Source organism: Coptis chinensis, chromosome 7, assembly GCF_015680905.1.
Source record: "Coptis chinensis isolate HL-2020 chromosome 7, ASM1568090v1, whole genome shotgun sequence".
NCBI lineage: Eukaryota > Viridiplantae > Streptophyta > Magnoliopsida > Ranunculales > Ranunculaceae > Coptis > Coptis chinensis.
In genome coordinates, this window is record NC_141462.1 from 70,961,033 (window position 1) to 70,978,741 (window position 17,709).

Here is a 17,709-nt window from a genome sequence, read left to right on the forward strand (position 1 = left end):
TGACTGCAAGTTTTGAGCTAATTAAACAATCCGCGATCTCAAGGCTGTATACTTGTATTGGACATTGTCACGCATTGACTACAAGATAGGGACTTGCGTATGCATACATAGGCGTTTTTGCTGTTTTAATTTATCAAAAATAGAATTTCCAGGCGAATCAATTACTTTACATTTAGGATCTAAGATCTAGGATTCTAGGAATGTATGCTTTATGTCACGTATACCGAAGATTAAACTAAAACAAACTTTTGGCTGTAACTGATCGAGAAAGAAGAAAGGAAGCATATGAAATTTTTATTGAAAGAATCCTTCAAACTCTGATCCATTACAAGAAAAGACAATACTGCTTCATAATATTTTAGCATCCTGTACTTGTAGTAAGATGCAGATCTAATACAAATACTGTTATTACAGGATACTAATTCGATGCAGGGAATAGCACTTGATGATACAAACATCAAATTATCTTACGTATGACTTGAACCACCTGATATGAGACTTCAGAAGGTTATAGGAAAACAGACATACTGTAACTACTTCAGGATTATATGTGTACAATAGTGATGAACTTCAAGAAGGGAATGAAGAACTCTCACTACAAATTTGAAGTAACTTGGAGAAAAATAGCTAAAACATATGAACAAAGAGAACCGACTTGATCATCAGGGTCATCAGGGCTCTCTGCTATGTCCATAGTTATAAGCAGAAAGATCGCTCATCGGAAGTAACATTTTGTTCTCTTCTTCATCCATTCGCCAGAGTGAGTCAAAGCAATAGTCCCAAAGGGGAGAAGTTAACGGAGCATAAGAGAAACTGTTCCCTTCATCAATACAACTCTCATAAACTAGTCCACTGCTCATCTCTTCTGATGAAGCAATTTCATCCCAAATTCGGTCAATAGGATACCCCTTTGCACCTTCTTCATTCACCTTTCCTTTCACTTCTTCAGAATCTTTGCTGCTGGTTCCTTCTTCAGTCTTGGCCTTGGCCGACGAGTCTATTGGAATATCGTTGTTTGGTGAGGTGGAGCAACAGCTAGACGATGATAAGGACAAAGCCCGCTTTCTCTCTTGAGCCTTCTTCCTCATATGAGTTCTCCAATAATTCTTTATTTCATTGTCGGTTCGGCCTGGTAATTTTCGAGCAATTCTAGACCACCTGTCAGAAGTTTCTTATGTTTCTTAAGTCGCAAAAAAGAAAATAGATGCATATGTAATGAAGATGAACTAAAATATAAGTAAAGAGATGATGAAACTAATCGACTTTGACTTATAATCACATCATTCAAACCTATTTCCCCAGCGAGAGTGGAGTTCAAGAACAAGACGCTCTTCTTGTGGTGTCATCCTTCCGCGTTTGAGACCAGGGTGTAGGTAATTAACCCAACGTAACCTGCAACTCTTTCCTGTTCTGTTCAAACCTACAACAAAACCAGGAGGTTAAAGGTACTAGCTCCTTCAACCCCACCTTCCCAAATAAGCCTACCTAGTACGTAGTACGTGTGTCCCCTCCACCTCCGAACCTGAGACTTTAGCTATGAAATCCCATCGTCTTTCTCCGAATAAGTTCACGTAGTAGACCAGTTGAAGGTCCTCATGTTCGGTCCATGGACCCTTACGAGTTTCTTCTTTAACCATCTTTACTACTTGCAAATTTCTGTCTTCCTAAATCTTTTCTGATGCTATAGAGGCTTATTACCTTCCTCTTTGAGAGCTGTGACTCTACTTACCAAGTACAGTGAGTCTTATACACATTTATATAAGACGATGTCCATGATTGATAAGCTATATGATAGCACTTATATGCTATTTTAGTATTAGTGACACAACTTTCACCGTACACTTGGCACATTTTTGCGCATTCTCGGAGATCAATTGGGACCATTGAATTAATTGTAATTTGAACCAGATGAAAAGTACCATAGGTTATATTTTGAACATTTTAACGAAATTTGAACAATAATGAAGAAAGTCGTGACCCCTGAAAGCAAGCCTTGCTACTGACTCTGTGAATTGTGTACATCGATTAGTCATGATACAATACATAACGAAAAATGCAACACTGTTGAGAACTATGTATACAAAACGACTGCGAACGATTTTGTAGCATTTTGAGTTCATCTTACTAGTATTTTGGTGATCAATTGCAGATATATAGGATATCTGATCACTGAAAAACAACTTGAGGGTACGTATATAGTATTTGTCTATGGATTATTCAACACGAACATCTAGTTATATGTTTTGCACTTGTCCCCATTGTCCTACCGCGAACATTGCTTTCTCACATGTTCACTACTTCACTGAGGGTACCCCCTCTGAATCCTGGTTCTCTTTTGTGATATATCCCTTGCCAAGACAGTATATAGAAGAAATTAAGGTCTCATGTTTGTTTGCAAGCTAACTAAGCAGGGCCAATATTAAATAAGAGGAATAAACTATAAATGGGAAGTGACCAAAATTTAGATAAGATCTTATTGAGATCTTCTTGTAACATAAATAAAATGTATGTCTGCATTAGGCAAAAGTTCGAATGTGGGTGCAATTTAATGGACTAGGCCGGGAAGAAAAATGCATTCTTATTGTTGAGAGATTTAGTGCCACAAGGGATATGTTAAGCTTTGCATTGAAATATATAAGCTCTTGGGTTTTTCCACTTGCACCAATTGGATTTAAGTTACATGCTCATCTTCTATACTTATATAGAGTTATAGCACATTCTACTTTGCAAGAAGAAAATTTTCAGCCACTCCCAATCATAAGAAAATCATTTCCGTCAATTTATTTGGATGCGACTGTATTTTAGATTTCACTCCGCCAAACTAACTTTAACTGCAAGGACATATGTTTCATTGTAGATTTGTAGTGTAAATGAGACAGTGACAATGTGCATTCTGGATACTCTATAAGCCGTTGAATGGATCTCAAAGGTTTCATTTCCACGATGATTATGTCTGTCCCTTAAATCTTGATTATGTTGACGGCCACTAGGCCAGGGACTGTGACAATGTGACTGGGGAAGAGAAAAAGGAGAACAAGGAGGCAAAAAGTTTCAAATGGACAAAACTAAAGGTCTAGCTGCAGTCCCAATTCCCAAATGTGATGCATGTCGGTTAGACAACTATCAAAGCAAAGTATTTAGTATAGCAAATTAATTTAAGACAACTTCTGGGATTACTATGTTGCAATGCGAGGGATCAGGTACGGTTGTATGTCTCAAAATTTTCTTCAGACCCATTGAATAGTTACTAGTCTGGTTGCAAAAGTTTGTATAGTTAATTTCCACCATATAAAACCTATCAAAATAGTCTATCCAACGATGTGAAATGCAAATCTCACAGTATAATTAAAATGTTTACTTGCTATAATTTTCTAATCATGGATCGACATTAGAACCATAAAAAAATTCTTTACAAGATAGCTTATAATATAGCGCAAGCAGCCACTCAAAACAGAAACAAACACTAGGAAGTGGAACATGGCGTCATTTGCCTCATCTGAATCGTAACAACACTATATATGTGGTGTTGATATTAATTAGCACTCTATCCACAAGTGTACGGGGGATTTAAAGTAGAAAGGAATGAAAAGAGAGGTGAGGCATTGCCTTTGGGATGTCATATATTAACGTGGAATGCACCTATTCGTGACCTCCCCACTCATCTTTATCTACTACGTAGAAAACTATATATTCTACCACAAGACACTACATTCATCATTCGTGGAAAAAAAGATAAACAAAAGTTTTTTGAAATTCAATATTGTCGACAAAATCGCAATGGACCATCAGTCGCTGGCACTGTGTTTGATAGCACAAGCAAAGTTTCCACGAATTTTAGTACCTAAGCTGAAAAGTGAAAATTAAACATCACTCGTCACTAATCCTCTTGTAAACTGGCCTAGAGGCCCATTGACTGTACTAAGTTGAATCTAGACCCTCCAAGATACGGCAATATATATATGGGATCACAAGATCCCAAAACCATTTTGTTACTTACTTTACAGTTATAATTATAAACTTAAATAAGTGCTTAAACTAACAACATTCCGTTGTCGTCCAGCCCGGTTAGGATATCTGGCTTTCACCCAGGCGACCCGGGTTCAAATCCCGGCAACGGAAAATGTTTTTCAACATTTTTGAATATCTGGTCTTGTTTTCAATTCCTTCTCTTGTAACTCATAATATTTTATTTGTAAACTTCGCTACGTCTCCTTGAAATTAAAACACGTCAAAAATTAATGAAAATCTGATTCCCAATCGTCTCATCGAAATACAATTGCCAATTAAGATTGGCAATGGAGGACGACAAAGTGTTACAATTGCCAACTTAACCTTAACCCAAGTACTCAAACCTTCAAAACAGATTAACTAAAACACTCAACAAAAACAGATTTGCACACACAGATTTGTATGTGCCAACTAGTAAAGTTGGTAAAATTTTTGGGTGATGATACCAGAAGTCTAGAATTCGAATCCCGCCACTTCAATGAGCTACTGATCTCGTTTGAAAAGAGGCTTGCCAATCCAAAAACAACACACACTCAAGAATAGGAGGGAAGTACCACACTTGTTGTATGCTCACACTACACTTCTCTATCTATAAACTTATTTTAAATCCTAAAGTAGTTTGCAAGCTGAAGTAAGACCCACATTCAAAATCCAGTAACATGAAAGGAAGAAAACCATAATACCATCTCTTCAGTAAGGACATCCTTTTTCCGAGAGGACTCACCTTCAACTGAAGAACGACAAAGTGGACAAGTTCTCCGGCACAAATCCAACCACCTATCAACACACACCTTATGAAACTCATGTAAGCATGGAAGCTTACGTATTTCGTCCCCTCCTTTCAATCCCGACAGACAAACAGAACAGTATTCTCCTCCATTCTCTGTTGCTGCTCCAACTGCCGATGAAATGTGTGCATCTTCATTTTGTTGTTTAAGAAAATTTGATTCGAACACCAAGTACGATACTTCCTGGGAGCTTATCTTCCTTAGATTGATCAAATGAAAGAAAAATGCTAACAAGCTCTTCATGACCATATTTCACGTGAATATTGGGCTTGTGTAATAGCTCATTAATAGAGAATTATTAGTGTGTTAATGTGTCTCTTTTGTTCAGTTGTTTTGCTTAGTTCAGAAGAGTAGTTGGAGTGAGAGAGACGATTTGAGTTCGCAACAAACAATATCTGTTGCACCTACACTACCCTGCCTTCGACATTTTACTTAGAAACTGATATAGTAATATATATATATTCAGTTCATTGGTAGGCACGCGACCATCAAAACACAGTACTTGGACTCATGCAACACGAGTTTCTAGTCCATCTAGTCCAAATGCAACAAACATTTCAGTTTGCACATGTCACGCACTCATTTGTTCAATCTTAACTACTTCAGTAAGAGTAGTCGAAGCAGAATGATAAATGGCTACCTAAAATCGCAGGCCATATTTGTAAGCCCGGTTAATACTGAAGAAAATTCAACAACCAGTATCAATAGTAAGACTATCAAGATCAGTACCAAAACTGAATGTATTATCATTTCAGGACAAGGAAGTTTCATAAAAGTAATCCAATTGTTGTTTGCAACCATAAACTCAGGCAAGATCATATACAAGTGATAAATGTAAAGATCTCACTCAGAAGAGCTCCATTAGTCTTTTGCATCCTCCTCTTTCATCTTCTTCGCCCATCTGCGCTTCTTGTAATCCAGTAGCATATCCGGCATTTTCTTCATCAATTCAGCAGTATTAGCTCGCTTCTCTGCAGCTACTCTGTCAACCTTATGTCCTTTCCTCTTGGTTCTCATCTCCTTCCTTGCTGGATCATATGGCCAATCTTGTCCAGCAAGGAGGACTTCTTTACGAAGACGAGCCCGACGACGGCCACTGATGCCCAGGGGCTTCCAAGCGCCCAACTCCCAGTAACCCCAGACACCCTTTGAAAGCTCATCTTTATATTTCACCAACTTTTCTTTCCAAGGGTACTGAAACTCCCCAACAGCTTTCACTACCGATTTTGCCGCTTTTCCTGCCATTGCTGTAGTCCTTGAAATACTCTGCTGAGATATCACATAAAACCAAACATATTTTAAAAACAAGGTGAGGAACTAACTAAAGTCATTGGGTAGCATACAGGCAAGTTAAATTTAAACAAAAAGGAAGGAGAAGAACAAGAATGAGAAAAGGTTTAAAATGATTGGGCCACTAAAAAACTAATGAGCTGCCTCAAGTGTAACTGAAATGGCTGAGGGTACTTGCACAAGGCACAGCCCTAGGAAGTTAAACGGATTTTTTGCCAAGACACGGTTACTAGATACCAAGGACCTTACACAACACAAAACCAAAACTTCTTCAGACTTCACCCATATCATTTTAAAATACAGCTCATCTCAACTCGCTAAACAGAAATTGATCAAACTCGACCCTGTTCTCGGTGAAAATATGTTTTCCCATAATTCAACTTGTCTAGGCTCAACCTAAAGCCTCGTGATTGAACTGAGAATGCAACCTAACTATACCCTATTACCCTCTCTCAAAGGACCTTCCCTAACATCCATTCTTGATCCAGAAACTCAAGCAATGAATGGATCTAATCCTAGGCATAAGGTAATGATGTCGTGAAAACATATGTTGCCAAGTATTTTCATTATGTTGGTCACTCTCCTCAATCTGGCAATAACTTAATAAATTTGATGCTCATAAAGTTACTTTTGTTGTTGTTGTTGTTGTTGTTGTTGTTGATAAGTTAATTTTATTGATATTTGGATTTTGGAGTAACCATCCAAGCAAGAAGGTAACAGAGTAGTGAGGGAGATAATCAACTACTAATGAACCTAAGTTACAACCAAAAACACTAACAAAAGTAGACAGTACCTAACACAACAAAAGATTGAAACCTATCAAGCACTTAGAATTGTTTGCTCCCAACAGATAACCAAATCCCTGAAATATAGTCGTCTTCTCAGTAAGTTTATTTGCCTTTCATAAGATTAGATTCTAATTTCTAAGACAATTCATATGCATCTTGAAGTCGATACTCACTACATGGGCACAGTGGCATCCCACAATTTCCATATCTGGAACCCCAACGTTGTAGTTTTTGGTTTTCTTAGTGTAAGTAAAATGTGAGACCTAGCAATTAACAAAATATATCAGACAACTATAACACATGTCATGCTCAATAAAACATTAATTTAAAGAAATTAAGAGAGAATAACATTGATTCCTCTCCCTCGTAATGATCTAAATCCACTAGTCAAATTTCTGAAAACCTTTCCAACATATATCATCATTATCAGGACTCTTGCGAAAAACGTGTAATCTGTCATTAAGCATGCCAGACGGAGTGTATCATATTGGATATTAGAAGTCCTGCTCTACATAGTCGATACACAGTCTAACAAACAGTGAGCTCTATGGATTAGATTGTACACAGCAAAAAGAGAAACTTTGGACAGTTAATAATAAAATTCTGGGCTTGAAGGTTTAGGGTCAGATACAAGATCTCATTCCCATGTCACGGCAGGAAAACTCGTCCAAATTGCTAACCAAGAAAAAACCAAAGAAATCGTAACACTATTTTTAACCTAATTTTCCAAGAGTTTTTTTTTACAAACTTAGTTTTATACCAAACATCCTATATTCAATAATTTCATATTTTCATCATCTGTCCACAAGAATCAAGTACATTTCCAATTCAAAATGACTGATTTATTCATATGTTCCTACTAGTACCAATTTGCATATAAAAATATATTTATGCTCGAAACACAGAGAACAAGTTGCACAGTTGATTTTTAATAACTAGGGTCATGTAAAATTGCATTACCTAATTGAGCATCATCACATGATTCATAAGCATATAGTTCTTCAATAGAGTGAAAATTTCTTACAACTATGTATCAATAATTAGGAAATATCACATTCTATTGGAAACAAATCAAGACACTAATTCAACTCAACAAATAAGAGAACACAATGAAGTACAGGTCATTAATGATTTATTTATTTCCATTTTAAAAAGAAGAAGATAAGCTGAGATCATTCTTGGTATAAACCTCACTCTCATAGCATAGAGCATGCAAACTCACACAATTTTATGTACCATGGTAGTGGCAAAGAAGTACTGATCAAGTTTGCACCAATCAAGATGAAAGTATGAAACCAACACTGTCAAAACACTGTTTTTAATCAGAATATTTTTGCTAACTCTCATTTAATAACAAGAACATCTCACCTTCAACAATTTCATCAAACGTCCACAAGAATCAAGTACATGTCCACTTCTCGATGAATTAATTAAAATGCCTACTACTACTAGCTCATATAACAATGACCTTACAAGCCAGTAAGCAACACAACTTACGTTCACAACACCCCTAAACAATTTTTCATCACAACTCTAACATAATAACTTAATCCCTCTAAATTAAAAGAAGCCACCATTCCAGAATTTAACTATAAACTTGTTTAGTAGAGTCACAAATTTCTTACATTCGAACAGTCTGAAACCATTCAAGAATCTAATTAATTGAACTAACCAAAGAAGCAAATCGTGTATCGCAACTATGCCGAATTAAAAAGGTTATTGTTCATAATGATTTCCAAACCAAAAGACAACAATAACAGATTGACTAATTGAGCATTAGTAAACAAGATTATCAAACTTCAAATTGGTTTTAAAAGTTAAAACAAAACCAAAAGACTTTAAAATTGAACATGCAACGAGTTTTGAGTAGTGCAATCGAAAGAATACCTGAAGAATGATCGAAGAAGAAACACCAAATATGATGAAAATGAAACCCCTAGAAACAAAACCCGGACATTTATTATTTATAGGAGATGACACAAGTAAGAAAGAAGACTTCATATACAAAGACAAGTGTTTAGTACAAGGCGATGATATAGTTTTTCGTAATTATCTTTTCTAAATACTGGAGTGTTGGTTGGAGGAAGAAGACGAAGTAGTGTTTTTATTTTTGGGTTTTTTGTTGTTGGGTTTTCATATTTTGTTTTAGAAATAAAGAAAGAAAATAGAAAATGAAAGTTAACTTCTTGTTAATTCAAGACACGTGGTATAGAGTTTTACACGGTTACTGGGTTTCCATCCCAGTAACCGGTTATTGCATAGCCAGACTCTATGGGGTAATCATAAGACGGATGGATCGTCACCAAAAATTACTGAAGTTACATTATTTTATGAATAATTGGGAAAGAAGGATGATAACAACGTGGATGGAGGTTGTAAAAAAATGAAAAATATAAACTTATAGAATGTGAAGCAAGGCCGAGGGCAGGTAATACACATTACAAGATTCTTGTTTGTAACCACTAATATCAAAATTAACGGTGTAAGGTAATTAGTATGAAAGGACAAAGTTCATACAACTGCTTCTCAGTGTGTACTCAATGTTATATTGAAGTCCCAAGAAAGAATTTCAATAAATTTATAAAACATTTGAGACTTCCACCATGACAGACTTTAAGAAACAGGACCCATATGTACGTGTAGGGGGGATTTGGACTAGTTTGGCACTTCCGTACAAGAATATGCTAACAAGAATGTATTATGTTTATAAGATATAATTGTTTACCACCACGATCATCACTTTGTTTGGTGTAACAGACTTTCAAGATAGGCCATATCTAAGCATGAATACCAATTACTTCTGACTCCGATATCCAAATGCAACAAAAGAGGATTCATTACAAAATACTGAAAATAGACATAAAATACTATCTTTTTAATGTAGGCAACTGAAACATAAATTTGACTCAAACTATGGCAAAATGCAGCAGGGAATCAGACCAGTGCAGCTACCCTAGGGGGACTAAAAAATATACAAACCACGATCTAAATGCCGAAAAAAAAATATATATATATATAATACACTATTATTACATTTGAAGTAATCTATATTCTATAGTACTGTCTTAACTCTTAACTTCCTACACACACTCCATTGCACTCATTCACCTTCCCCCTTGCTGAAACAGCAAATCCCCTAAGCTGCACCACACGTCCACACACACATACCCCCTGATTAAGAGCAAACAGTCACACACACACAGAAGCTGCGCTTGCTCATTCTTTATACTGAAATAGACTTATTTTATAGCAGCATACCACCATCACCAATACTTGAAGCAATGAATATATCAGCTCCATACCAACCATGTATATCCACCAATATAAGAACCAAAATTTAGATCCAGACCATCACATATGCAAGACTCCAATATAGACACTAACAGTGAACTGCAGTCCACATATGCTACACAGTTTGATTGGAGATTAACACCTAGCTCCTCACGTCACCCTTTACAAACATAGCTTGTAAGAGAAAAGTCTAGGATACTGAACAGACTGATTATGACCGTTAGATAAAGACCAAAACAATCAAAACAGTAGTAATCATCTAAAACAAAGAAAATAAACTTCTAATAACTCCCAAGGCTTCATTGAAACAAGAACAGTTTACGATATATAAAACTCACAACAGGTTAAGTAGCTCATGTCCCACTGTCCACAACCCGACAATGCACATACAGAAACACCAAACCACCACCCCCCCCCCCTACACACACACAATTCAACTTGTTCCCACAGCTCAAAGTTATGGCACAAGCACACCCCAATAGAGCAAGACTCCAATAGACGCTAAAAGCGAACTGCACTCCACATACTACACAAAAGCTTGACTGCGATCATATAAACAGTACAGAAAACTAACTGTAATGAATGGCATATATCATCAAAAACTAAATCGAAACACATAATGATTTCAATACTAGATACTCAAATGAGGTAGAAACAGATAGTATATGAACTATATCTACTAACGAATAATGCAAACACAACTAGTTCTCTTTGTAACGTCCTAGCTTTTTTATCCGTTCTTTTACCTGTAACATCCTAGTTACGTAACTCATTCTTTAAAATATTTATACAACCCATTACAGCAGCAAATAACGCTAATGGAACTAACACAGCAAAACCAATTTTTTCTCTATCAATTAAAAAAGCAACACAAAAAGAATATGTATAAATTGACTTACCTAAAGCAGGAGAGCTTGGTCTTCAGCAAAAGAGCACTTGGCCGGTCTTTAGCAAACGTTTTTCTTCCTGAAAATAAAACGAAATTTGAATCTATGAAGAACCTCAAGTAAAGGAAGCCTACAAGTGCCTGACATATGAGCAAGAGTTGGATTTCTGTGCTGGGTCTAGTTACAGCAGGCTTACTATTAAAAGAATTTGGAAACTTGACCTTGCTGCCAACTGGCAGATGTTCATTTGCTTGCATCCTACTTCATTAAATATATATGGACACTCAAAAATAAAGTAAAGTTTGAAGCAAGAAAGCCCAACAAGACAGACTAAAAGCCTATGGATGAAATGTTTGGAGGCATACAGTCAACAAGATAGCTTGACAAAACAGGGAGTGAAACTTAACCCCTCTTTTACTTGTTTAAATAGGCAATATGTAAATAGTGATCCTAGTACTAGTAGAAGAAATGGTAGTAGTAGGAATTCTATCCTAAATAACTAGCCAAGAATTGATATTTGTTTAAGTGCTTATGTCTGTTTTGATGCTGCCTTCGACAGTTCATCAGGCACCAGGAGAACTACCTTTGAATGATAACCTGTTTTTCATTGGCTCCTCAATTCAATAAAGAAGTAAGCCAAAAATAACACGTAAAAATTCAATCATGAAAAAAAAAACTTGGTCCATAATATTAAGATGAAAGACATGAAACTTATAAAACAAATAAAAAACTTGAGACATGCGTGTTCACTAATTATAAGAATATTAATTGATGGTGTTGCAAATAATGGGATTAGTTTGGCTCAAGTGTTCTCCCACATTCTGAGTACAACTTTATCAATCATTGACTAATAACGCAGCCCAATTTTATCTCTTTAACACTCCCAATGACACCTAAATGCTAACAAATGACCACCCCTCTCAACGTTATTAATAAGCAAAAAATACTAGTAGTTGGCAAGAACTGAACGAGACACGCAATATGGATTCAGTTAGTATATCCTTGTAACAGCACAGTTTTTTAATCCTTATTTTTACCTTGTAACATCCTAGTTCACTTTTACTGATCAAGAAGCACTAAGAAAGAATCTGACACTCACAAACCCCATTCCCTCTCATCAAATTTTATTGTTTCGTTGCTAAGGTCTCTGAACTTGACTCGCTAAAACACTCAACTCCAGTAACAACTTTGTTATTCTCTCAATATAATAGGGTACCCATCCTCAAGACACACATGGCTAAAAAACCTCTCCCATTCCACCAAAACAAATTTTCCAAGACCAATAACATTAAAGGTCTAAACTTTGACCTGTCTGTGTGAGAGGGAGAGTGGGGTAAATTTGACATGGTATTAATAACATCATGAATTTAAAATTTCACTAGCAAATAAAAGAAAAACATTCTAACCTTTAAAATTTAAATTGAGGAAGAATTGTTGTATCAAGGCATTCCTGAGTGACTGAGTGGAGTGAGAAAGTTTAAAGGGTTTCGGATTTGGGCTTGGACTTGAGTCCATGGATACCTGAAGACCATTTCTTTATATTAGAGCCCATTTCTTAAAATTGTAAAAAATCAAAGAAGTCGTCAGTATTTTGACTTGTCCTCTAACACGTGTGAAATGTGTCTAGGGCTGCTCATTATTATTATTGTTATTATTCATTAATGAGTCCACTACTGTCAGTGTGTGGAATTGTGGACTGTGGACTGTAGAGTGTGGAATTGTCCTCGGGTCAACAATTTTGACGACCGACTATTTGTTTGGTGTAAATAAAATATGTTTGACAAGTTTTCAGTTCATGTTGTGATGTTGAGCCAACAAGAAATCAAGTGGGTTGAGCGCCGGACCAACAGATTCAATCCCAGAAAGATCTGGAGAGTAGATACAAACAAGTGTCATGGGGACTTTTGTATTACCAAACTAAGAAAAGGCCAATCATCCCCATATCTTCCGCAGCACCCATATAATTGAGCTACTGTGGAGTGTGGATTGGATTCATCTATTCTTTAGATTTTTCATCTGACGGGATGTCATTGGATTGAGTTGTACCTGAAATGCACTAAGTACTAGTTTTGTCGTGACCACTGATGTTAAGGGCCACCACACTGGTACTCATTTTATTTGTACGCAACGCGGATTTTATCACACCCGTGAGGACATAAACGGAGATTGATTTTGTGCTTAAAGATTTCACATGGACCCGAGGATGTGTGTTTCATACGTTCATGTCAGATAAATTTTCTGGATAGTTAGACAAGCTAGTTTGTGACAAGAAGAAACCTAGACTCCGTAGAATATTTAGGTGCTGGAACCCGGAGGAGACTAGGTGAGTGAGTAAGGGAGCATCTAGACACTCAAACTTGAGACCTCCGTCAAAATGTGGTGCACCTTGGCGAACAAACATAATGTAAATTGAGCCTTATCCTTTATGTACACAGCAGAACAGAATCAATACAACTAATAATTTGCAAGCAGAAATTTTGGAACCATGGACTGATGATATATTAAGGCCTGACGAATCTGGTATGCACCATCATAAAAACTCAGAAAATTAACAGATAACAAAACATAAAAAATACGATGATTCTGAACATTGCATCTGTTTAGTTGACTTAAGTACTCAACACATGGGTCCTACTCCACTAAATTCTACTTGGAACCAAAATTCCAGTCCTTTAATAAGTCTGTCGTCTGTGAAGAGAGATGTACGTACTGCTATCTTCAGTCTTCGTTTGTTGCTATCCTGTTGTCCGCCGCATCCTCATTTTGAATCTACCCGCGTCCACACCTTATATTCCCTTTCCTTATTAACTCCCCTCATCAGCTCCTCAATAAATAACACATCTCTGCACACATTTTCTTGTTATACACAAATGGCTTCAAGAGTAAGAACCAATAAGCTTCAAGTTTCTTCTTCTTCAACCACTAGTCCTGAAAGAACAATGGTTTGGACAGAACCAAATTCTAAAAAACTAGATCGTAAAGTCGCTGTTGTTTACTACCTATCTAGAGAAGGTAATCTTGAACACCCTCATTTCATGGAAGTTCCTCTTTCTTCAAATGAAGGTCTTTATCTCAAAGGTACATACATTTCAACTTCTTAACACTCATTTAACTAGTTTGTATGTAATTTCGTTGCTGATTTAATCTTCTTTTGCAGATGTAATAAATCGTTTGAACTCTTTACGCGGAAAAGGCATGACCAGCATGTATTCTTGGTCATCCAAGAGGTACATTATTTATATATGAAACTAATTAGTTTCCTTCAAATTTTTGTTTAATAAAAATTCTCTCTGTTTGTTTCATTATAGGAGTTATAAGAATGGGTTCGTGTGGCATGATTTATCAGAAAATGATTACATCTACCCAGTTCATGGACAAGAATATGTTCTCAAAGGTTCAGAGCTAATGCAAGCTCAAGATCAACAGACAATAATTTCTTCTGAGAAGCTACCACAAATACAAAGATCAAGTGATGAAGAAGAATGCAACTTTCAAGTAGTTACTCGACGAAGAAATCAGTCTTGGAGTGCCGTTGATCTTCATGAATATAAAGTCTATAAAGCAGAATCATCTACCGGTGAATATGTCGGTAAAGCAGCTGATGCATCGACACAGACTGAAGATAAATTTCGACGAAGAAGAAGAACCATTAGAGAAGAAGAAGAAGATGAAAAGATTTCTGCATTTGAAGATAACCACACAACGGAGTTGAACAGGGAAGAGATATCTCCACCACCTTCATCTTCAAGTCCAGAAACACTAGAAACATTAATTGAAGCTGATAAACAACGTTCCATCATCGTATCTCGAGGAAACGAAGAATTAGATCGAACGGTTAATATTAATACTAGTGGAAGAATGAAGGCATCCACGGTTTTAATGCAGTTGATTTCATGTGGATCATTTTCTATTAAAGATTATGGATCTGTTTCTGGGAAAGACCATCAAGGGTTGTCATTGGTTTCGCAGTATAAAAGTAGATTACCTCGTGGAGCACCGAATCATCAGGTGTCTGTGTTGGAAAATGTTAATAGTTTTGGTGGAAATGGAATTGGAGTTGTGCTGGAAGATAAGGAGTATTTTAGTGGAAGCTTGATTGAGACAAAGAAGAATGATTTCTCAGCTTTGAAACGATCCTCCTCTTACAATGCAGATCGGTAAGTTATTTTCATAGTACTGGTTAATTACACTTAAACTGCTAGTTTCAGAATTGTTAGACTGTGACTTGAACATGTTTGTATGAATTCTATGACATTTGTTTAAGTTTATGTACTTCGTCCTTAGATCCTGCTATTTTTTAAGCAAGCGTTTCTTTCAAAATGTTGGAAAGTTCAACTAGGAGTAAGGAGTATTTTATGTAAATTTTGGCATCCAGAAATACGAATAATCACCAATTTAGAGAGTTGAAATGGTGCTTCCTTAAGTAGAGTTTAGAGATAAAGTTTTAATATCAATGAATCTTGAATTTGTAAGGTACGTGATGCTCAGTTTGTGTCAAGTATCTGGAATCAAATTTGAGATTTGTAAGGGTGTAAGCTTAATTTGATTGTGACAATTTATAGAGGTCTAGAACCCCACCCTAAAAACATTCTAGAAATTGGGCTCTAGACACTTTCTTTAGTGTGCTTTTTGTCTAGAGAAAGACCAATATTATCTTTTGATTCTACTCCAATTTTAACAACACATCACTTTTTAAGTGTATTAACTGTTTTTAAAACTTCTTATTTCTCCTTTTTACCCTTTCATTTGTAACTGCCAATTTTTTCTACAAATAAATAATACGAAAATCTAATGTGCACAGGCTGTAGGTGTATGTGTCAATCGATGCCACTCATCAGACAAGGGTGCGTGTGTATTGCTCCAAAATATACTGCAATCAAATAATACAATTGTCTTATAAAAAAAATCATTTGTCATTTGTCATTTCACAATTTGAATTACATCAAATAAAGATTAAACATGTTATTCAAAATTATCATAGATGCATTTTAAATTGTTAAAGTTGTATTGAAATTAGTTGTAATCGACATATATTTTTTCCGTTTTTGAAATTAATGTTTTTCACATTGTTTTGGTCTCTCCAGAAATTCATCTCACTTTTAATTAGAATTTTGTAGATTTCGGATGAATTTTAGTTATTTTGATTAAACCACTACTCTTTTGGTAACTGATTTAGTCAGTAATTTTTTTTTGTTGGTAAGTTGGCTTCTTTAGTTGGGACTAATAAAAAAGGTCAAAATTGTAAAAGTCGGTATGAAATTTGAGACAGATGTCAAATTTCAGTTTTTATGGAAGAAAAACAAAAAAAAAAATTACTATTTTCTCTAAACTTAAAAAATTTGGGTGTGTGTACCTATACCCAATTTTATGTGAAAACATTACCCAGGATTTCGCCCGAATAGTCCAGCTCATGGTCCAACTTTGGCCCTATATCTGCAACTACTTTGAATCTGGTGTTACATCCCCAACAACTAGAAAATGCTTTTAAAAAAGATCTTTTCATGAATGAGGTAAGGCTGAAGTTGGTAAGAAAGTTAAGTTCCATATGGATTTTCACCTTGGGTTTGCAATCTTGCATTCGTGCAAATCTTTGGATGATTGGCCTTTTGCTGAAATTTCACTAAAGATGGAAACTGTTGGTTACAGGCTTACAGCCCATTGGTCTCCTTCGGATCCACACTAGAGTATGTTTGTTGTTATTAACTTCTCCCATAATAGGAAACGCTCGGTAGGTAGGTGGTTGGGTGGGTGGGTAAAATTATGAAAACAAGTCTGTTCATCCAATGAAAAGAAGTCTGTTACTGTTAGACACTTGCACAATTCAAGTCTGATCAGCATCATATGCTTGAGTTCTGTCGTTCTGACTCTGTTCATCAAATCTTAAAGTGACATTTATTTTGTTTGCATTCCCTGTTTCTTTAGTACGATTTATTTATTATGCAAAATGCAAAGCCACTTACTGAATCTTATTCTGGTCAATAGAAGCTCTAAGTTGGATTTGAAAGAGAAGGAAATAGATGGTGTCAGAGCAAAATGCATACCAAGAAGGCCAAAAATATCAATGAAGAAAGAAAGCAGAAATGACCCTAATGATACCCCAAGGACCAATGCTTAAGTAAGCAATAAATCTGGGAAGGAGTCTGAAAAGTTGTGGCACAGTGACAGAAACATTGTAGAAGCTTGTACCTAGAATCAGAACAAAAGAAAGTGCGTTGAGTAGGTGAGATATTGTAGGCTTTAGTTTGTAGTTTAGTTTAGTTTAATTAAGCAGCTGCTTTAAAAGTCACGGCAAGGAGTAGTGCTAAGTGCAAACAAGATTCTGAAAATAATCAAAATATATGTGCATCTGGGTTGTTTCCCAAGTTTAAATTATGTGTTTTCCTTTGTTCTGGTGTGTTTGTTAACTGGCAAATGGGGTTGCTAATTGTATTTTCCTACTAGAAGCACCATTTGCCAGTGTTTGGATGTATTTAAAGGCACTGGCAAATACTATTTAGAATTAACCGGCAAATAAAATTTTCCCATTAGAAGTGGAAAAACAGAAAACACCTCCCCCCAAAGTTGGATTAGCTACCCGGTATTTTTCCACTATGGTAAGGGAAATAGAAACACCTCTCCCTCTCGATCTCTCTTTTCTCTTCTCTCTTTCTCACTGCC

The 17,709-nt window shown here is 36.0% G+C and overlaps 3 protein-coding genes and 1 non-coding gene across 7 annotated transcripts; 2 read left to right on the forward strand and 2 right to left on the reverse strand.

Annotated features, from left to right (window-relative positions):
• Positions 1-270: 270 nt before the first annotated feature.
• On the reverse strand, positions 271-1,742 carry LOC147488666 (transcription factor MYB59-like). Its single transcript, XM_086571052.1, has 3 exons — positions 1,523-1,742; positions 1,291-1,420; positions 271-1,158 (listed from the first exon to the last, which is right to left on the reverse strand). The coding sequence occupies exons 1-3, from the start codon at positions 1,635-1,637 to the stop codon at positions 672-674; spliced, it is 732 nt and encodes a 243-aa protein (XP_086427178.1). The 5' UTR covers positions 1,638-1,742; the 3' UTR covers positions 271-671.
• Positions 1,743-4,045: 2,303 nt separating this feature from the next.
• On the forward strand, positions 4,046-4,119 carry TRNAE-UUC (transfer RNA glutamic acid (anticodon UUC)). Its single transcript has one exon. It is a non-coding gene; the product is annotated as a tRNA-Glu (tRNA).
• A 1,401-nt stretch (positions 4,120-5,520) lies between these two features.
• LOC147488668 (uncharacterized) lies at positions 5,521-12,563 on the reverse strand. Of its 2 annotated transcripts, none has more exons than XM_086571741.1 (4): positions 12,459-12,563; positions 11,065-11,131; positions 8,762-8,810; positions 5,521-6,065 (listed from the first exon to the last, which is right to left on the reverse strand). In XM_086571741.1, the coding sequence occupies exon 4, from the start codon at positions 6,039-6,041 to the stop codon at positions 5,658-5,660; it is 384 nt and encodes a 127-aa protein (XP_086427867.1). In that variant the 5' UTR covers positions 6,042-6,065; positions 8,762-8,810; positions 11,065-11,131; positions 12,459-12,563; the 3' UTR covers positions 5,521-5,657. The 2 variants fall into 2 exon arrangements, with proteins under 2 accessions (XP_086427867.1, XP_086427868.1); XM_086571742.1 differs by lacking the exon at positions 12,459-12,563 and adding an exon at positions 12,090-12,362.
• A 1,244-nt stretch (positions 12,564-13,807) lies between these two features.
• LOC147488669 (UPSTREAM OF FLC protein (DUF966)) lies at positions 13,808-17,421 on the forward strand. Of its 3 annotated transcripts, none has more exons than XM_086571728.1 (4): positions 13,808-14,130; positions 14,210-14,279; positions 14,361-15,209; positions 15,854-16,139. In XM_086571728.1, the coding sequence occupies exons 1-4, from the start codon at positions 13,923-13,925 to the stop codon at positions 15,858-15,860; spliced, it is 1,134 nt and encodes a 377-aa protein (XP_086427854.1). In that variant the 5' UTR covers positions 13,808-13,922; the 3' UTR covers positions 15,861-16,139. The 3 variants fall into 3 exon arrangements, with proteins under 3 accessions (XP_086427854.1, XP_086427855.1, XP_086427856.1); XM_086571730.1 differs by lacking the exon at positions 15,854-16,139 and adding an exon at positions 17,035-17,421 and having other exon boundaries at positions 13,813-14,130; XM_086571729.1 differs by lacking the exon at positions 15,854-16,139 and having other exon boundaries at positions 13,809-14,130; positions 14,361-15,213.
• Positions 17,422-17,709: the final 288 nt, after the last annotated feature.